Below are 18,954 nucleotides of genomic sequence, written 5' to 3'. Positions count from 1 at the left end.
TCAGTCGGTTCTTTGGTTGGTGGATCAGTTGGTTCTTTGGTTGGTGGCTCAGCTGGGGCTGCAGTTGATTGATCAGTCGGTTCTTTGGTTGGTGGCTCAGCTGGGGCTGCAGTTGATGGATCAGTCGGTTCTTTGGTTGGTGGATCAGCTGGGGCTGCAGTTGATGGACTGGACTGCGCTCCACATAGAACGACTGTTAAAACAAGCAGAAGAAACTGTTGAAGAAAATCCATAATATTTATGTTCTTTGAGTCATGGTTCAAGTAATTGAATTTCTTGTAGAGCTTGTCAATGGTTCAGAATTTATGTGACACTTCGGGAATTAATCATCAAACTTTTGATTCTAGGTGCAAATTGAAATTTTTTCTACCTAATTATGTACACAGCGATAATGAACCAATTTTTTCTTATCTAAAAGTTCTTAAAAACCAAATGATTATAACCAACTTCTAATACCAACATTTTGGTTGGTTCTTTCCATTAACCCTAAAACTTTGCTTGTAAACCCTTTAAACATGTCTTCTGTAGAATTCCTACTGATGAAAAAAGGCAGCATGACTTTAAAAATACAGACTGGTAGCGTTTTATTGGGTGTTTACTTCTATAATTCACTGAACAATCATCACAGTCTTCCAGTTCAAACAGTTTGTGTTCCTCTTTTGTCATAAAGGATGATCATTTTTAATGCATCACCAGTACATTAATGTTTAACATAAATTAGCAGAACTGAAGTTGGTGGTGTGGAAAGTTTGATCTTTTTTTCTTTCAAATCTCAAACCTGAATCACAACAGAGTTCAAACAGAATGATGACTTTAACATTAATTTTCTTTACGCACTTTGATATTTGACTCATTTTTAGTGGCTGAGACCAGAAATGCACATTTAAAGACTTTAAATTTCCAATAAGACTGACTTATGAAACATAAAATGTTCTTGTTACCTGCACCAAGAAGGCAAAGAGTTGCCACAAAGAGATTTATTTGCATCTTCATAGCGTAACGGTGCCACACACGCTGAGCTTGTCCAGGTTTAATCTCCAAAGAGGCGCTTTTGTTCTGCTGGAAATACACAACCGTGAATATAAAAAAAGTCAATTTCTAAAAAAGAAGACATTAACCAATGGTAGTCAACCTAAAATTATTCAGTCGAACAATCCTTTACTACTAATAAACAAGAGAATGCCCTTTTTACCATCTCATTGGAGCTCTATCACGAGTAGGTACATATAATATAAGTAAGCCGTTTCACAAATATCGAGAGAATACTTGAATTAATGTTTTAAATTACCAGCAAATTTTATCATTAATAAACTAATAAGCTGTATTTAACAAAGGTCAGAACTAATACAAGGACAAAAGTGCAAGAGAAAAATGTCCAAAATGTCCAAAATTCAGTGGTAAGAGCAGAGATACTCACCTGAGAGGATGTGGGTAACAGTCGACCCATCCCATTAGAGCGTTATTTTTTTTGCTTATGAGTCCTTGTCGCCTCAAACCCTCCCACATTGCCATGCCATTGAATTGGATTGCATCATCACAGTTGAGATGTAGAAATTGATTTCAAGGCGTTTGTACTGGGTGTTATTTTTAGATATTTATGGCTGACCCCATAATGGCCTTTCATCGTCTTCCTTCTCTGAACAAAAGAAGTTGATTTAATGGTTTTATGATTAATAAACTTTGACTGGACTCGCATTGACTCAAACATACTAGTTTGAAGTGACAAAGAAAAACAAGCCCAGGTTGGATCAAAATGTTCTTAGATAATAATCTATTTCAAATGTAAGAGTGGACAATCCTTAGTTTCATTAACATGTTTTTTTAGTCCTTCAACTTGGACTGACGTAATCGTAACCTATTTTTATTTGTTACTCACTGCCAAGAAGGGCATGTAACATTTGTCTGTTAGCACATCTCATGAGCCAGTGGATGAAATGTATTGAAGCTTTCAGGAAGTAATTATTAGATGTATTACCTCTAAAACCGAGTCAACTCCATTAAAGCTTAGCTAACACAAAAAATATCCAAAACTCAGTCTGCTTTGCAGATATGCTGACAAGATTTGGTGTGGTAGTAGCTGGTGGTCATCCCCAACACATAATCTGAGTGCTTTGAGGATAAATATTGGAATCAGCCATGCCTGTAAAGAAACATTCAAAAAGTTATCACTGGATATATATCCTGATGTATGCTCAGTAATCCAGTTAAATAAATCAAACAAGGTTGAGTCAGGTCCTCTGGACGGGCTCTTCTTTGTTGAAATTGCAATAACAGCATTATGAGAGGGACAACTGGACAGACGCCTCTGTGTCCAACTGTCCCCCTCATGTTATAGCAAGTATCACTTAGCTCTCTGTGAATAACAAGCGCCCATCAGGGCACTAACAGGGCACAGGTCATTAGGCTGATGGTCCTCCTTTTGTGTGCGAACAACTGGGCCTGTCACGATAAATAATAAATCAATTAATCGCATGATGAATGAAAATTATCGACCTCATTTTCATTTACCGGCTTTATCGTTTCTTCGTGTCTCTCTCTTTCTACTGAAGACACTGGATGACAAAAGGCTCAGCTCCGGTGCTCTTCACTGACCTCTCCCTTTCTCTTTAAAATCTGTTTTAACCGTCCAAAGTCACATTTTTGGATCGTTTAAAAGCAGCTAAGTTGAGAAGCTAAGCTACGAGCTAAGCTAACAGGCCGACCTCGGGAATAAACCGCCGTCTTATCGAGCTCCAAAATTCATGGTTGAAACCCGTGCCATCGTGTAAAAAGTTATTTTTCTCTACAAAAAGAAGCTGAGAACTTGTTTACTGATTTTTTTATTAAAAGATTTGTGTGAAAAATGTTGTGCTAAAGAGCTCAAATCACCAAGCGTCCGCCATGTCAGCCCATGCCATGTCAAGGGCCCTCCCTCCCATTTTTCTTAGAGACATGCTGCTTAACTATTCATCCTTTGCAACATTTTTCAGTCAGATCATCTGGACAGTTTCTTTTTTTGTGCTGAAACGTTTCGCCTTCGATCCGGAAGGCTTCATCAGTCAAGGAAACGCACAACAAAACTGATTCTTCCTCCAACAGCTTACTCCAAAGTGTAACAAACCAGTTCTGCTTGTGATAAGATGGTCTCTTGTTAGACCTATGAACAACTAGTTCTGGCTGACACTCGAGACTGAGTTTGACTGCAGCTTCTCAGACGGAAGGTCTTTTGGATAAAATACAAAACAGTTTAAAAAAGAAGAACCCATCCAGAGGACCTGACTCAACCTTGTTAGATCACTAGAAATACTATATTTAGCTGACATTGAGCAGGAAGTTGGAGGTAAAGGGGAAACTATTTTTTGTCAGACAATAAAAGTACAGACAGAAACTTCCTTATTGTTTCTTGTTAATACTGAGTTCCTGTCTGATGTGACCCATGAGTGTTTGGGTAATATAACAGGACTTTAGGGATGTACTACAGCTCAGTGTTGGACACAACCTGTTAGATAATAAATAATCCATATTAAATGTAAGACCCTCTGGTTTCTGATCAGGGCTCAGGGATGTTGCAGCAAAATATGTAAAGCCATAGTCATAATGTTCTGGCTAATCAATGTGAAACTGTACATTCATTCATCCGTCCACCTGCTTTATTGTGTGAAGCTGGTGCTGATCTCCAGTGGTCTGTGGTCTGGAGGTCTATTCTGGACTGGTCACCAGTTCGTATCGGGACCAGTTCTAACAGCTGGTCCATGAGCATCTGGAACCAGTGGATTCCTGGCATCTTGAAACCAGAAACCAGTTCAGTCTCTAATATTTCATAGTTGTTCATGTGAACGATTTGATCCAATCCTTTAATCAGTTTTGCAGAGAAATTGTGACATCTCTGCTGGATGTGCTACAGCTGGCTGCTGCTGCTGGTTCTGCTTAAGAATAACCAGAGAACTGTTCTAGTCGTCGGCTGATCATTCTGATCAAACGTGGTTTGGTTTATGTTGCTCTGTGTTCCACTATGCTCCTTTGTGCCTTCACTTCTTCCAGTACTTTTCCACAGTCAGCCTCTGCTCCTCGGTCTAGCCCCGCCCACTCACACCTGCTCCTGGTGTCATTAGTCGCAGCTGCAGCCACTTTTCCCATCAGTCCACATTATCCTTCTGTTTCTCACAACCAAACCAACAAGGTGAGCATTTCTTTTTGTTCTGTGTAATAAAGTTTTTGGTATTCTTCAAACTCCTTGTTTCACGTCTGCGTTCCTGCAGCTTGACACTATTTCTCAAAAATTAAGTTTGGGGAAAAAAAAAGCTCTTCACAACAATCTGGATCTTTTTTTTTTACAGCACCAAACTTTAAAACTCTGAACACAGTGGAGGCTCCAGAAATGTTTTGATGGTGGGCTGTCATGTGGGGGCTACTTCAAACCCTACAAACCAAAAGCCTGAACAGCTGCTGAAGAAGTTGAAGTCAGGCTGAAAAGGTTCCATCAAGTGAGCAGGATATGCTGAAATTAGTTTTTAAAAAGTAGCTAAAATCAAACAAAAAGCTCAAATGAACAAAACTAGGCTTGAAGGAGCATAAAGTTGACATTATTAGAAAGGAGCAAAGTACAAAATCAAGAATGCATGGCAAACAAAGTTCAAAGTAGCAGAAGAATATCCAGAAAGTAGCTGAAAAGGCTGAACTTGGCAGAAAGAAGCTGAAAAACGAACAAGAAAAGCTGAAAATAATTAGCAGAAAATCTGAAATGAGCAGTGAAAGGTTTTAAACAGCACAAAGCGTTTGGACGTCAAGAGCGCTCCATTGGTTTTCAGTTAGAAAAACATGGCTGAAAAGGCTAAATATTTCAAAAAGTAAAAATTGCACAAATACCAAAACTCACAGCAGGAATGTCCTGAATGAGCTGAATGTTTTGATGCGTGAATGGATGCAGCAGCTTAAAAATTGCAGACTAAGTTACGTGCCGAAAAATGTACGGAAGAGATTTAGATCTCTTATTTATTTTACTTCGTTACCTTTGGCCACCGTAGATTAATCTTTGGTCACCATTTGAGAAATTTGTTTCATTTGAGAAACTTGTAAGCAATATAAAAACTAGAAAGTATAGTTTTCTCAAGTGATGGCCTGGCAGCCATCTTGGATTTTGACACGGCAGCCGTATTTGGAAAAGGAACCGTTCTTATACAGAAGCAGCCACACACTAAAATGGAAGTTGGTACCTCATTTGGTTTTAAAGTTATTCAGATCACAACATTCATGCACAGACGAACGGTGATTATTTCCAATTTCCCTGTTTCGCTCCGTGACAAGGGACAGAAAGAAGACAAACAAATGAAATTGGTCCATTTTCTTTATTTTCTATATGAAATCTAAACCAGTATTTGCTGTGAAAACGTTAAACCTCATCAGTCTAACGCTGTGAGTGGACGGTAAATAAAATCTGTTTTTCCTCATGTTGAAGGAGGAACGTTTGGAGAATTGCACCTTTAAAATCTAATGTTTGTAACTGAAACATTTTCAGGTGCAGCAACATCTCTAAAGGCTGGAAAGAAGCATAAATGTTAATTTGTGCAAACTATCTCTAAATGTTGGTTATTTGGACCAGACACGCAACAGAGAGATTACATCTTCCAAAATCAGAATTTTCTAACTCCACTGAATACCTGCCAGTAAATACAAATATTAAAAAAGTACTAATCAGCTTAAATTTATCGTCTTGGTTCCAGTCAGACCAGTCATCATGATACAGTTGGTTTTTGCCGTCCTCTTGGCCCGGGACGTCATCATCAAGGAATCCAGTTTTATTCAGATCTGGGCCTTTCAGACAAAAACACTGCAGGGTCCATTTGGCCAGTCCAGGATCAGGTCTGAAGCTGAGACGGGAACAGTTTCAGCTTAAACGTATGATTATTTGAGTCCTTGGTTGGTTGATGAGAGCTGGCCTCAGATCTTGTTGGTGTACTTCAGTAGACCGTAGATGCCCCCACCTGAAAGAACAACAGAGTTTAAACAGTTATAATGTATTGTAATGCTAATTTAGGTAACCCTTAGCTCATCTAGCTGGACTTCTGCTCATCTAACTATTCTTTAGCTCATCTAGGAAACCTTTCATCTCATCTAGCTAACCTTTCGTTTATCCAGGGAATATTTAGCTGAGCTAAATGGACTGACACTTACAGGGAACCCTGAGCACATCTTGCTGGACTTCATTTAATCTAGCTAGACTTCAGTTTATTTAGCTCTTCTAGATTGTCTCAGTTCATCTCATTCTTTAGCTCATATATCTACACTTCAGTTAATCTAGCTATATATCCTAGTTTAGCTCATTGATCATATTTTTTTTTGGTTCATTTAGCTAGCCTTCTGCTCATCTAGCTAACTTTAAGTGCATTTAAGTAATCTTTAGCTGATCTAGCAAGACTTTTGATCATCTTGCAAGCCTTCAGTTTATTTAGCTATCCTTTAGCTTAGGGCTAATAGATGGATGGGTGGACTGATGGATGGATGCATGGATGGATGCATGGATGGATGCATGGATGGATGCATGGATGATGGATGCATGGATGATGGATGTTTCAGGTGTTTCTTTAAGTGAGTCTTTTTTAAAGATTAAGAAAGAAAGTTGTTAGTAGGCTTTCTTTCTTCTGACAGTAACGTGTTTTTTTGTGCAACTCTGAACGTGTCTCTTGTTCTTGCCCGGCTTTTATTTGAATAAATATTTTTGGATTTATTCAGAGACCAACCAAAGACCAAACTGCAGTATTTTCCATTCCTTGGCACCAGCTGACATTGGTCAGATGTTCTGTGACGGTTGTGTTGGGTTCCTGGACTCACCCAGCAGACCAACCCCGGCGATGGTGCCGATCGTGATGCCTGCTATGGCTCCTCCTGACAGACCTCCTGTTGAAGGTTCTGGAGGGGGATGACTTGGTTCTGTAGTGTTTCCACCAGTAGATTCTGTAACGTTTCCACTAGTAGCTCCTGTAGCATTTCCACCAGTAGGTCCTGTAATGGTTCCACTAGTAATACCAGCACCAGGTGTCCCAGTTGTTCCTGTGCTCTTTGTTGTACCAGTGACAGTTGTAGTTGACGTGGGGGTGACATTAGTCGAGTTGTCCTCTGCTCCACACAGAGTTACTGAATCAACACAAAGAAAATATTTAAATCAGAAGAATAAGAACGTTCCGTAAGAACATTCAACGAGAACATGATGAACTTCTGAAGGGTCAGTGCACCTACAAGGTCTGAGCTAAGACAAACAGGCCTACGATTTGATACACGACAAGAGTGAATGAAACCCAATTTAAAAGAAATGTCGGTGGCTCATTACGGTCACCGTGGTAACTACACACCCAGGCCTCTCATTTCACTACAGCACAAAGAAAGACAGGCAGAAGCAGACTGAAAAAACAGCCTCGAGCAAACATTTGTTGAAAACAACTCGAGAAACCGCATTTCCTGTGAAAATGCGGCGTGAACGCTTTTTGGTGAATGATTTTTACTGAAAGCTGCTGAAGAAGCTGAAACTAGCTGAAACGGCTGACATTTGCTGAAAGCAGCCAAAAATGCTGAAAAAGAGGTAAAAAATAGCTGAAATTAGCAGAGAAGTAGCTGTAACCCCCCCCCCCCCCCAAAAAAAAAGCTAAAATTAGCAGAAACAAGCTGAAAGAGCAGCAAAAGCTGAAAAGAGTACAAAAAGCTTAAATTTGCTTAAAAGTAGCAGTATAAGCAAATATAGCCGTAATGAACAAAAAGGGCTGAAAGGAGCATCAAGTTGAAATTATTAGAAAGAAGCACAAAAGGTGGAAATCGGCAATAAAAATAGCAGAAAAGGCTAAAATCACCTAAAAAATAAATAAATAAAAAAAGGCTTAAGAAGCACAAAAAGCTTAAATTAGCTGAACGGAACTGAAAAAGGCTAAACCAGACTAAAATCTGAAATGATCACCACAGCCCTCTGTGTGGAGCAGAAAGCTGCTGGTGCACGGGGGAGCAGCTGGTGGGGGTTAAGGGCCTTGCTCAAGGGCCTAGAGTGGGGCAAATGAGGGTGGGGCAGGTGTGGGTGCTTCACTTATCCCACCCACATTTTTGATGATGTCGGTACCGGCAGTTGGACCGGGATCTTCCGATCACAGGCCCCTTCTCTAATCTCTGCGCCACCACTCCCACCTCCCGCTTTTCAATCTCTCCTACAAACACCTGTTTTCACTGACGTTTAACGCGGTGGGATTTAGTTTAGTATTTCATTGTTTCTCTTTGTTTTTGTGTTTATTATGTTTCTATTTTTAACGCTTTTAATGGCTTCTTGTACTTATTTTTCCTTAATTACTGCCTTGATCTTATTGTGAAGCACTTGTGTAACAGCTGCTGTTTTAAATGTGCTTTAAATAAATTTGACTTGACTTGACTTTGATTTAGGTTCCTTTAAAGTAAAAACAGAACAATTTCTGTGAACTGCCCTTTTTTTCAAACAGTTTCAACACCTCACTTTATGACCTCAATCAATCTTTGGTCACAACCATTAAAATACCCCCCATCGTACATCCACACCACTATTCCACCCAAAACTAAGGTTTTCACTTTATTTTTTCAACATTACTATAAATACGGTGGTGTGGATCTGAATTATGTCAAATAATCCAGATTATATTTGTTCCTCTCGTCTCAAACAAAACAAAAAGGTTACATAGAAGTTGAGGTTTTATTTAAGGGTTTCTAATTATTTGAAGTGAGCCTAAATTAATATATTTTTAGTTGTCATGACATTAAGGGAAATTTACAGCCGTGTCTTCAAATATTTATTTTTCCGTCGCCGTCTCGCAGTTTATTGCACAGAATGTACTTTCACTCTAAATCGGGGCGTCGTCGGTCAAACAATTAATAAACCAATGTAACTGTTTCAAAATGTATTTTTAGATGGAACACAGCTGTCAAACTTTGATTTTAGTTTAGAGTTTAACACCAGGAACAAAATGAAGAGTAAAAATAAAAGTTTTTACCTGAACAAAGAAGGCAAAGAGTCGCTACGAGAAGATTCATCTTGACAGATTTGGAGTATTAATCTGTGCTGCTGGAAACACACATAGCAAATATTTAAAAAAAAAATCACACATAAAGAATCATACATTTTTCTGATATTACACTAACATTTATACAAGGAAGTATGTATTTTCTTATTTATGAGTTGCAAATTAAACTTTAAACATGCGAATTATTGCCCAAACATTGTTTCTGAATCTAAAAAAACTAATTGTGAGTAAATGGTGCCTACGTTTTTGACTTTACCATCTATTTAATGAAATTTACACCACCATTCCAGAATAAATGACTCCGTAGCACCAGCATTTACGATTTCTAAAAACATGTCATATCAGTGGTACTTTTAAAGAAAATTGGATAAAATTCAGCTCTCATCAGCTGACATTAAACACCATGATAATGATATTAATAAGAATAACACAATATTTGTTATTTGGATTGTATTAATAAACACAGAAGCAAACATTTGACTGAAACGGAGCTGTGGCAACGAGGATTATCAGGAAACGGTGCTGAAAAATAAAAATATTAGTCATGGCTGTCGGGAGGAGAGCCCGGCTACTCACCTGCGAGGCTGTGGATAATGACTTTCTCTGTTCCTGTAGAGCGGACTATATTAACCTTTTATGACCCTGTTATCACACAACCCTGTCGTTTCCATCCCTCCCAGCTGGCTTGAACCATTCTGTCATATATCACATGTTCACTATTTGGTTAATACGACCAACTCTTTACTGCTCATTTATTGATCATACGCAAGAACAGGGAAAGATGAATCCATAAATGTTAATTCTTCACAGCTGATTTTTTTTATTTTTTTACTCTAACCAAGAAGCGTCGGGTCAGATTTATTTAGCAATATTCAAACTTTAAAGCAAAGGAAGCGCCACTGATTTCAGTTTATAGATCTGTACAGATTCATACTCACCAAAGAAGGAATATTTAGCAGCTTTTGAACCTTAAGTCGGGATCGTTTGTCAACAACTGCGGCTGGAAACGGTTTAAACTGAGGCAGCAGGAGCTGATAAAACGCAGTTACCACCTTCTGTTTGTTCAGCTCTGTCCAGCAGGCTGTAGCTGAGAACACACGAGCACCCGCAGCACGCCTTGTACATGATGCCGACACAACGTGCCAACTCTTCTCTCAGAAACAGTCCTCTGCAGCTGATAAGCTTCAATTTTCATCAGAATCACACACTTTAACTCCAACCTAAATTCAGTTTTAATACAACAGAATCAGCCCAGATGGTTCGTACGTTGCCGTTTCAGTGCACGTTGTTTGCTCAAGCAAAGTCAACACGTTCGATTCCATCTTGTGCCAATTCTGGATCCGGCGACCTCACATGTCAATCACACAATCAGCATTCATTATAGCCCAACGTTGCCAAATCCTGGTCCTCGACGGCTACTATCATGCATGCTTCTCTGCTGTCACCCCTGATGTTCACTGAAAGAGGTTTTACCACACGTCTGCACAGCCTGAAGACAGGCTGAACTAAAACAGGCAGGATAGAGACCCTCGGGAATCATGGACATGTCGTGAATTTAGTTCCAAAGGCGACTGAAAAAACCGTCACATCAACATTTGGATTTGGACCTTGGAACGAGTGGTAATGAGCTAAATAAGGAGGGACGAGAGCTTTATAAACAAACAACAAGTTTAGATTGAATTGAGCATTTTGGACAAGTTGAAGACTACTGAAGGACTCAGAGGTTCCAACACAATTCAGTTCAGTTTATTTATAGAACACCAAGTCACAACAGAAGTCATCTCAGGGCACTGAGCAGAAACATTCATATTTATAAAATTAAGTTATTATTTATCTGAGGAGCAGACTGCTTTGAGTTTAACTCCATCACAGAACTCTCATCTTGAGCAAGCATGAAGGCGACAGTGGAAAGGAAAAACTCCCGCATGAGGAGGAAACCTTTAGCAGAACCAGGCTCAGGACAAGCGGCCGTCTGCTTTGACCGGCTGGGTTTGAGAAGAACAGATACACAATGGCACGTCGAGAATCACACGTTAAGATAGAAATAATACTAAATGCAAACTATTCATTTGTAACAATTCATTTAAGGAAATGAGGTCAGTTTGTCCTCCAGTAGTCTAAGCCTATAGCAGCGTAACGAGCCAACCCTAACTATAGGATTTATCAAAAAGGAAAGTCTTAAAACTGGACCATGTGTCAGCCTCACGGACAGAAACTGGAAGTTGGTTCCACAACAGAGGAGCCTGATAACTGCAAGATCTTCCTCCCATTCTGCTTTTGGAAACTCTAGGAACCACAAGTAAGCCTGCAGTCTGAGAGCCAAGTTCTCTGTTAGGAAAATATGGACCAATAAGATCTCGAATATAAGATGGAGCTAGGTTGTTGAGAGCTTTGTAGGTTAGAAGTAAGATTTTGAGTAAAGAGCATAAGGACATAGAGTGTTGCAGGATTCAAGCTTTTTACCAATAAAAAGAGATTTGCCTTTTTCAGGTCATGGCGGTTTTAAAAAGGCTCGACCTCACTGGCCTGATGGTTCCCAGTCCAGGTGTTCGAGGGCCACTGTCCTGCATGTTCCTCTGCTTTGACACACCGGAGTCGTTCAACCTACAGAGGCTGTTTGTTTCTCAAACCTCAGATCCTCTCAGGGTGAAACACAACAAATAAAACCTTTTCTTTTCTGAGAACTGCTGAAATTGACAGTCACCTGAATTTGAGTTTACACTTTAATTTGTCTCAATCCAAATATAAATCCAATATACATGCTTTTATAACGCTTTCATATTTTCACTGTAACATAAACGTATACGCCCATGAATGTGGGGCATATATGGAAGTTTTTTCAAATGTCGGAGGCTTTCATACCCACGCATTCCTTCAAAAGAATGTATATCGCCTGTTAGTTTTAAACCAAGATCATCTTCTCATCAGAAGGGATCGAAGTACATGATCTTTTCTGTTTTGAATTACTCTCAACTACTACCACACCACATCTGTAGTTGTAAAACCGATTATAGTACAGCTATGTTTGTGTAAACTATGGTTGACTAGCTGTGGCGGCCATCTTAAATCAAGTTGACTCCAAAACCGAATGAGCTGTACAAAAACATCAACTAAATACTTCCTGAAAATTGATTTAATCTATCCAGTGGTTTATGTGATATTTTACTAACAGACAAACACACAGAGACACAGATTAAAACAAGGCAGTGTTGCCCATTTGCCATTGCCTAATGATCTATATAGACCATAAACTTTTGTTTAAACATTTACTATACAGATATTCATTATTATATTAACAGTAATTACATTCTGTCTTAAAATAACCTGCCTCAAAATCTGGTAATAGGGTTCATGCTTATGGCTCTCCTTTGACCCCATTAGTCCATTAGATATCGTCCCGTTTGCGGCGCTGGGGAAGGAGCAGGACTTTGACTGGGAGGAGGACAGATTAGAACGCGGTGCGTCATTGATATAAATGTAACGGGAACTTTTTTTTTTTTTTTTTCAGTTTTATGAGAGAGGACTTTATTGTAACCACATTTCCAATGTTCGTGTTACTGAGAAACATTCTCAATGTAACTTTTATTCCGATTTTACTAAACTTTTTTTTTTTTTAGTTGCACACATTTTATCTCAGGATTTCAAGGCTGATGTGATCCATGTTATTGTCTGTGCTTGTGGACTTGTGTTTGTCTGTTAGCAAAATATCTACTGAATCAGTGGGCAGATTCTGATGAAACACTACTTGATCTCCAACTGGAGCTGAATCATTATAAATATGTATCTCTAAGTCAGACGGTTTTACAGATAAGAAGCTAAAATGTGGTTTGATTGTAGCCGAGCGTCGTCTTCGTCACATATTTTGCATGCTAACAGATTGAGCAACGTCTTTGCTTAAAACTCTGGCATGCTAGGTGGCAGGCGATACGCATTCCTTCACGAAATGTCACTTTCATTTAATCTGTGGAGTTTAGTTTCTGTGTGGTTTAGAATGACAAAGTAAATATTGATGCCTGAGTTGTTCTTCAAACTTGGCTTAGTTTGAGAGAACTTGAACTTTTCGGGTTTATGTGCGGCAGAAAATACTTTTACTGTAATCCACTTTAAGAGTTCCTGACATTAAGCCACAATCCTCACCTTTAACTGACTGTTTGACCACAAATGTAAAAAAACAAATCCAAGATTTCATGCGTCAGGTGATTTCACTAAGCACATTTGTTGTTTTAAAATAGTCCAAAATGAGGATTTGTAGTCGTATGAACTGGACACAGGAATGCAGACAATAACTCAAGTTAAAAAAAAAACTTAACAGGACCTCAGACTAGTTGGAAGTAGGCCTTATTTGATAAATAATCACTTCAGCAATAAAAAAAGAGATCATAAAAAAAAATTGTAAAAACTCAAAAAACTCACATTATTTTTAAGTGAATGACACACAAACGTCGCCATTTTATTTATTTTGCAATGCATTCTGGGTAAATGACAGGTTGTGCCGGTGCGAGATCAGTTCAGCTTTACTGTAATGTTAAATTTGTACATTATCTGAAGTTCAGCCCTTTAATTTTAAACAAAACACGTTAATAGAGAGCAGAATGCAGAAATGACTCGTCTTTTGCATTCGCTCCACAGCTTATCTACCCGTATATATGTATGTATATTATATATTTAAATAAATAAATATATGGTACTAAACCGAAATCTTTGAGTAATTTCCTGTAGCTCCAAAGGCTTTGACAGTTTGAATCACGGCTTTTAATCAACAATTATTGTCTGAAGGAGCAATTCCAGGTAATGAGTTAGTTTTTAGTAAATGTAAATTATCTATGTGGAAAAACTGACGTCATGCGGGATGTTTATTGGTTTATGTTTAGTTATAAATAAGCATTATGTTGTATTACACCTGACTCATTGTGGCATCATCTCTTAAGTGATCAGTTTTTTTATTTTAATCCAAGATTTTGTACAATCTTACTTGAGGACTTCCTGTATTACATCTGGTAGTTTATGAGGATTTTAATGTCCTCATAAAGACATAAAACTCGGATACATAAAAGCACTCAAACCCACTCAAGGAATTTCACATAGCTTTAAAAAGTCTATAAAATCGACGACTGAGCTTCAGTAAAACAAAACCACAATGAAAAATCAAAACTTAACTTTTGTTCACTTTAAGAAAGAAACAAGGACTTGTGTGTGTGTGTGTGTGTGTGTGTGTGTGTGTGTGTGTGTGTGTGTATTTTTTTTGTGCGTGCCATAGTAATACATGAGAAGTGACGCATTTCATTGATTATTCACCTCCAAACACCTCATTCATGTAAATACTGAGGCAGCTTTCACACTGTTCCTGATTTTTTTAAATTCCCCTCTTTACATTTTTTTCATATAAAATTTGTGCTAAATTTGTAGATCAAACATTTGAGTTAATTCTGGAGATAAGGCATATGACTTTTTGTTTTTGTAATTTCTACACCCCCCCCCCCCCCCCGCAAAAAAAAAAACGTATATTAGAAATATTTTCCTCATAAAAATTACTAACAGATGAGGCCTGAATCCCCATGGACTATGATGTTTGCAGATGACATTGTGATCTGTGGTGAGAACAGGGAGCAGGTGGAAGAGAACTTTGAGAGGTGGAGGTATGCACTTGAAAGAAGAGGAATGAAAGTCAGCCGTAGTAAGACAGAGTATACGTGTGTTAGGGGTGTAACGGTACACGTGGGTGTATTGAAACGTTTCAGTACAGCATGTGGGTTCGGTCCATGTGCGTATCGTTTCGGTTATTTTTTCACTCATTAAACTTTATTGGCGAGAGAGTATGTGTCGCAGAACTACGCGTGTTTCAGCACGGCGCTATTATCTTGCAGCACACGTAGCAGCCTAGCATCTCGTTGCAGTCTCCTGTTTGGGAACAATTGTGGCTTTCTTGTTAAAAGATAAGTGTAAATGCAAAGCTGCGTGTTGACGTGTTTCACGGAGACTGGATCTGCCGCAGGCAACACGTCTAACTTGTTAACGCACTTGAAACGACATCATCCGAATGTGAACGTAGTTTAGTTCAAAGACCGATAACCGCAGCATTTAAACAACCTTCATCAGGTAATTCAGATCAGTCCAAAGTAATAACACAAGCTGTAGGAGTTTTTAAAGCTCTGGATCTACGTTCGATGTTGTTGATGCGCCGGCTTTAAGCGTAAAATTATTGAGCCCTACTGCCTACGACATCACGTCAACACTTCAGCCAAAAAGTTGTAGCAGCTCTTTATGAAAAAGCTAAAACTGATCGTCAACAAGCCTGACCCAGGATTGAAAGCCCTGTCACATGAGCGAGAGAGAATATTCAACCACCTCATATGATGACCGTGCAAGATGAGGTGTTATTTTATTATTGTGATCTAATTAACTTTAAAAAACAACAATTATTATAATCTTATTAACTCATTTTTTTTTATCTCTGTTGTTCGCAGTCTGAGGATAGCAGCTGAGTCATCTTCATCCACCAGATCACCTCCAGCTAAGAAGTCTGTTATGACTGAACTTGTTTACTTGGTATATTTTCAAAATAAACATTTTGTAAGTCTTTATTTTGGCTTTTTTTGTACCGAAAATTAACCGAACCAAGCCCTCCTTGAAACTGAACTGAACCGAAATGTGATTTTAGCGTACCGTTACACCCCTAATGTCTGTGAATGAGAGGGAGACTGGTGGAACAGTGAGGCTACGAGGAGCACAGGTCACAAAGGTTTAAACGTTTATAAGACTGTTTTGAGACCAGCTATGTTGTATGGTCTGGAGACAGAGACATGGACAAAAAGACAGGAGAAAGTACTGAATGTAGCAGAAATGAAGGTGTTGAGGTTCTTCTTAGGAGAGACGAGGATGGATAAGATTAGGAATGAGATCATCAGAGGTACAGCACAGGTTGAACAACTGGGAGATAAAGTTAGAGAGACCAGACTGAGATGGTTTGGACATGTCCAGATGGACAGTGGGTATATTGGTAGAAGGATGTTAGAAATGCAGCTGCCAGGAAACAGATAAAGAGGAAGGCCAAAGAAGAGATACATATGGATGCAGATGGAGAAGACATGGAGGTAGTTGGAGTGAGATGGAGGAGGATGACTCGCTGTGGCGACCTCTGAAGAGGGAAAAGCCAAACAAAGAGTTTTCTCATAAAAAATACATTAGGAACCCTTTAGTTCCTTCAAAAACATTGATCTTAGAATCTGAATCCTTTATTGGCTCTGTTTGTATCTTCTTGCGCTACATTTTGGCTAGCCTTTTGATTTTAGCTAGCCTTTTGTTATTTTTACCTAGTGCTTTGCTGGTTTTAACTAGCCTTATACTGGTTTTGGCATTTAGCTACCTTTTTGTTACTTTAGATTTTAGCTGGACTTTTGCTGTTTTTAGATGGCATTTTGTTGTTATTAGTTAGCCTTTGCTACTTTTAACTTCTAGTCACTTTTTCTCTATATGTAGCTTTTGGCTAGCCTTTGGCTGCTTTTAGCTTTGAGCAACCTTTTCCAGCTTCTAGAATTTAGCTATCCTTTTATTACTTCAGAGTTATAGCCCTTTACTGCTTTTAGATATCCATTTTCTACTTTCAGCTACCGTTTTACTTTATTTAGCTTTTGACTATTTTAGCTTTAAGCTAGGATTTAGATCTTTTAGCTAACATTTTACTACTCTTTGCTTTTTTTGGTAGTAGCTGATGGTAATCCCAACACATGCTCTGAACACTAATAAATGTCAGTTCTTTGTTTAAAATTCAAGATGGACATCACAGTCGCCTTGGCCAAACACTAAAGTGTCAGTCAATTTTAGAGATGCTAAGCTAAAACCAGGTGTGGTAGTCACTGACGGTGATCCCCAACACATACTCTTGAGTGCTCATTGGCCATTTTGTAAATTCAAGATGACCTCCACAGCTGATTGCATCATGTGGCAGGCACAATCGTAATTAATTCAGGAATTCTAGATTTTTTTCTTCTTCCTCTGAATTATCTTTGCCCTTCGGACATTTTATCTTGGCTTGCCGGCTTCCTGCCTTTTCTCTGAAGAACCATGTCGGTTGTTTTAGCAGCCAAGCAGAAACTATGTCCTCACCACTAAACCACAAAACAAATCACTTTAAACTAATTTCCTGTTTTCATGATTTCGAGCTTCTAACGATGTCAGAGTAACACTGACGTGGATTTTGAAGCAGCTCCGATTCGAACGCATGTCGTGAAAGGAAGCACGAGGTCAGATGAAGAGTTTCTGAGAAAACAAAACCGTCCCGCTGAAGGAAATGTCAGGTAGCAAATCACCCGCAGATATCCACTCAAGTTAATTGCAGCTTATCTGAAGCAACAGATACGCCATTCCGTCAAGGTAATCTTATTTAGAGGCAATAAAAACGCCTGAACTTTCAGGCATGTTCCTTGGTGGAAATAGGGCGTAGACATAAATAAATATATTAATATATCTTGATCAAAATATTTTATCCCCTATTAACGCTGGATAAAACGATGTTTAAAATAAAGAATACTGTTGATACTGTATCATTGCTGACCACCATGACAGGCGAGCGATCATGTATGTGTGTTTGTTTCCCTCTCTGTTAGCTAAATATCTCACAAAACCCTTGTATTGCTCTCAAGGTTAAATGAGACCTTCTGATTTACCTGAGCAGCCATTACATCCTCTAAGGTGGAAAACTTCAGTCCCCGCCCCACCACCACCCCCACCCCCTGTTTTTTAGTTTAGAGCCCATTTGTGATGAGAACAATTCAATTACAGATTTCAAGCTTTAGAAACTCGTGTTTGACGGTTTTATAATAACCTACTGTTAAACAACAACTATTATTTGATTAACCAGGGATTAATTAAGCACCAGAGATTAATTAAGCACAACATGTTATGGAATTGTTGTAATGTTTGGTATAGGGGCAGGTTAGGATAAAGCTCTGTGTGGGAAAATAAGTGAGGGGGCAACATCCATTTTGGTGTGTATCCACATAGGATTAATAAAAGTCCCTGAAATCCAAATCCAAGATGGCTGCCACCATATATTTATATATGTTAACTATGTGAGCTGAAAAAAACTTGACAAATAAGCAACGTGCCAACTTTAGTTTTAATATGTGGCTGTCTGCAACTAGATGTAGGAACTGAAAAATGTATTGTATGCCTGGATTATTGAGCATGGACTTTGTTAGATGTAGGAAGTTTCATCATCAAATAATGGGTTGCTACATCAAAATCCAAGATGGCTGCCACTATACATGTACATCAGTAAAAAAAATGTGGGTGTAGATAGGTAGGTAGGAAGGAATGTATGTACTGTACGTAGGAATGTATGTACTGTACGTAGGAATGTATGCACTGTAGGTAGGTATGTAGGAATGTATGCACTGTAGGTGGGTAGGAAGGAATGTATGTACTGTAGGTAGGAATGTATGTACTATATGTAGGAAAGTATGCACTGTAGGTAGGTAGGCAGGAAGGTATGTACTGTATGTAGGAATGTATTTACTATATGTTGGAATGTATGCACTGTAGGTAGGTATGTAGGAATGTATGCACTGTAGGTGGGTAGGAAGGAATGTATGTACTGTAGGTAGGAAAGTATGCACTGTAGGTAGGAAAGTATGCACTGTAGGTAGGTAGGCAGGAAGGTATGTACTGTATGTAGGAATGTATGTACTATATGTAGAAAAGTATGCACTGTAGGTAGGTAGGAAGGAATGTTTGTACTGTAGGTAGGAAAGTATGTACTATATGTAGGAGAGTATGCACTGTAGGTAGGTAGGCAGGAAGGTACTGTAGGTATGTACTGTATGTAGGTAGGAAGGTATGTACTGTATGTGTGTAGGTAGGTAGGTATGTACTGTATGTAGGTAGGAAGGTATGTACTGTATGTGTGTAGGTAGGTATGTACTGTATGTGTGTAGGTAGGTATGTACTGTATGAG

The 18,954-nt window shown here is 38.8% G+C and overlaps 1 protein-coding gene across 2 annotated transcripts; it reads right to left on the bottom strand.

The window, feature by feature from the left end:
• Positions 1-5,514: 5,514 nt before the first annotated feature.
• LOC119419895 (uncharacterized transmembrane protein DDB_G0289901) lies at positions 5,515-9,630 on the bottom strand. 2 transcript variants are annotated; one of them, XM_037687260.1, is made up of 4 exons: positions 9,579-9,630; positions 8,973-9,043; positions 6,808-7,110; positions 5,515-5,960 (listed from the first exon to the last, which is right to left on the bottom strand). In XM_037687260.1, exons 2-4 carry the CDS (start codon positions 9,010-9,012, stop codon positions 5,917-5,919), a joined length of 387 nt encoding a protein of 128 aa, XP_037543188.1. In that variant the 5' UTR covers positions 9,013-9,043; positions 9,579-9,630; the 3' UTR covers positions 5,515-5,916. The 2 variants fall into 2 exon arrangements, with proteins under 2 accessions (XP_037543188.1, XP_037543190.1); XM_037687262.1 differs by having other exon boundaries at positions 8,973-9,040; positions 9,579-9,601.
• Positions 9,631-18,954: the final 9,324 nt, after the last annotated feature.

The sequence above is a fragment of the Nematolebias whitei genome, chromosome 14 (assembly GCF_014905685.2).
Source record: "Nematolebias whitei isolate Nwh7 chromosome 14, NemWhi1, whole genome shotgun sequence".
Classification (NCBI taxonomy): domain Eukaryota; kingdom Metazoa; phylum Chordata; class Actinopteri; order Cyprinodontiformes; family Rivulidae; genus Nematolebias; species Nematolebias whitei.
The sequence above is the reverse complement of the archived record's forward strand: the minus strand, read 5'-3'. Positions and strand labels throughout refer to the sequence as shown.

Bases quoted from the DNA above. Each gene is read 5' to 3' on its own strand.
- LOC119419895 (XM_037687260.1), bottom strand. From the start codon at position 9,012: ATGAATCTTCTCGTAGCGACTCTTTGCCTTCTTTGTTCAG. The intron at 7,111-8,972 runs GTAAAAACTTTT...GTGTTGATTCAG, and splicing joins TCTTTGCCTTCTTTGTTCAG to TAACTCTGTGTGGAGCAGAG. The intron at 5,961-6,807 runs GTGAGTCCAGGA...TTGTTCTTTCAG, and splicing joins CGCCGGGGTTGGTCTGCTGG to GTGGGGGCATCTACGGTCTA.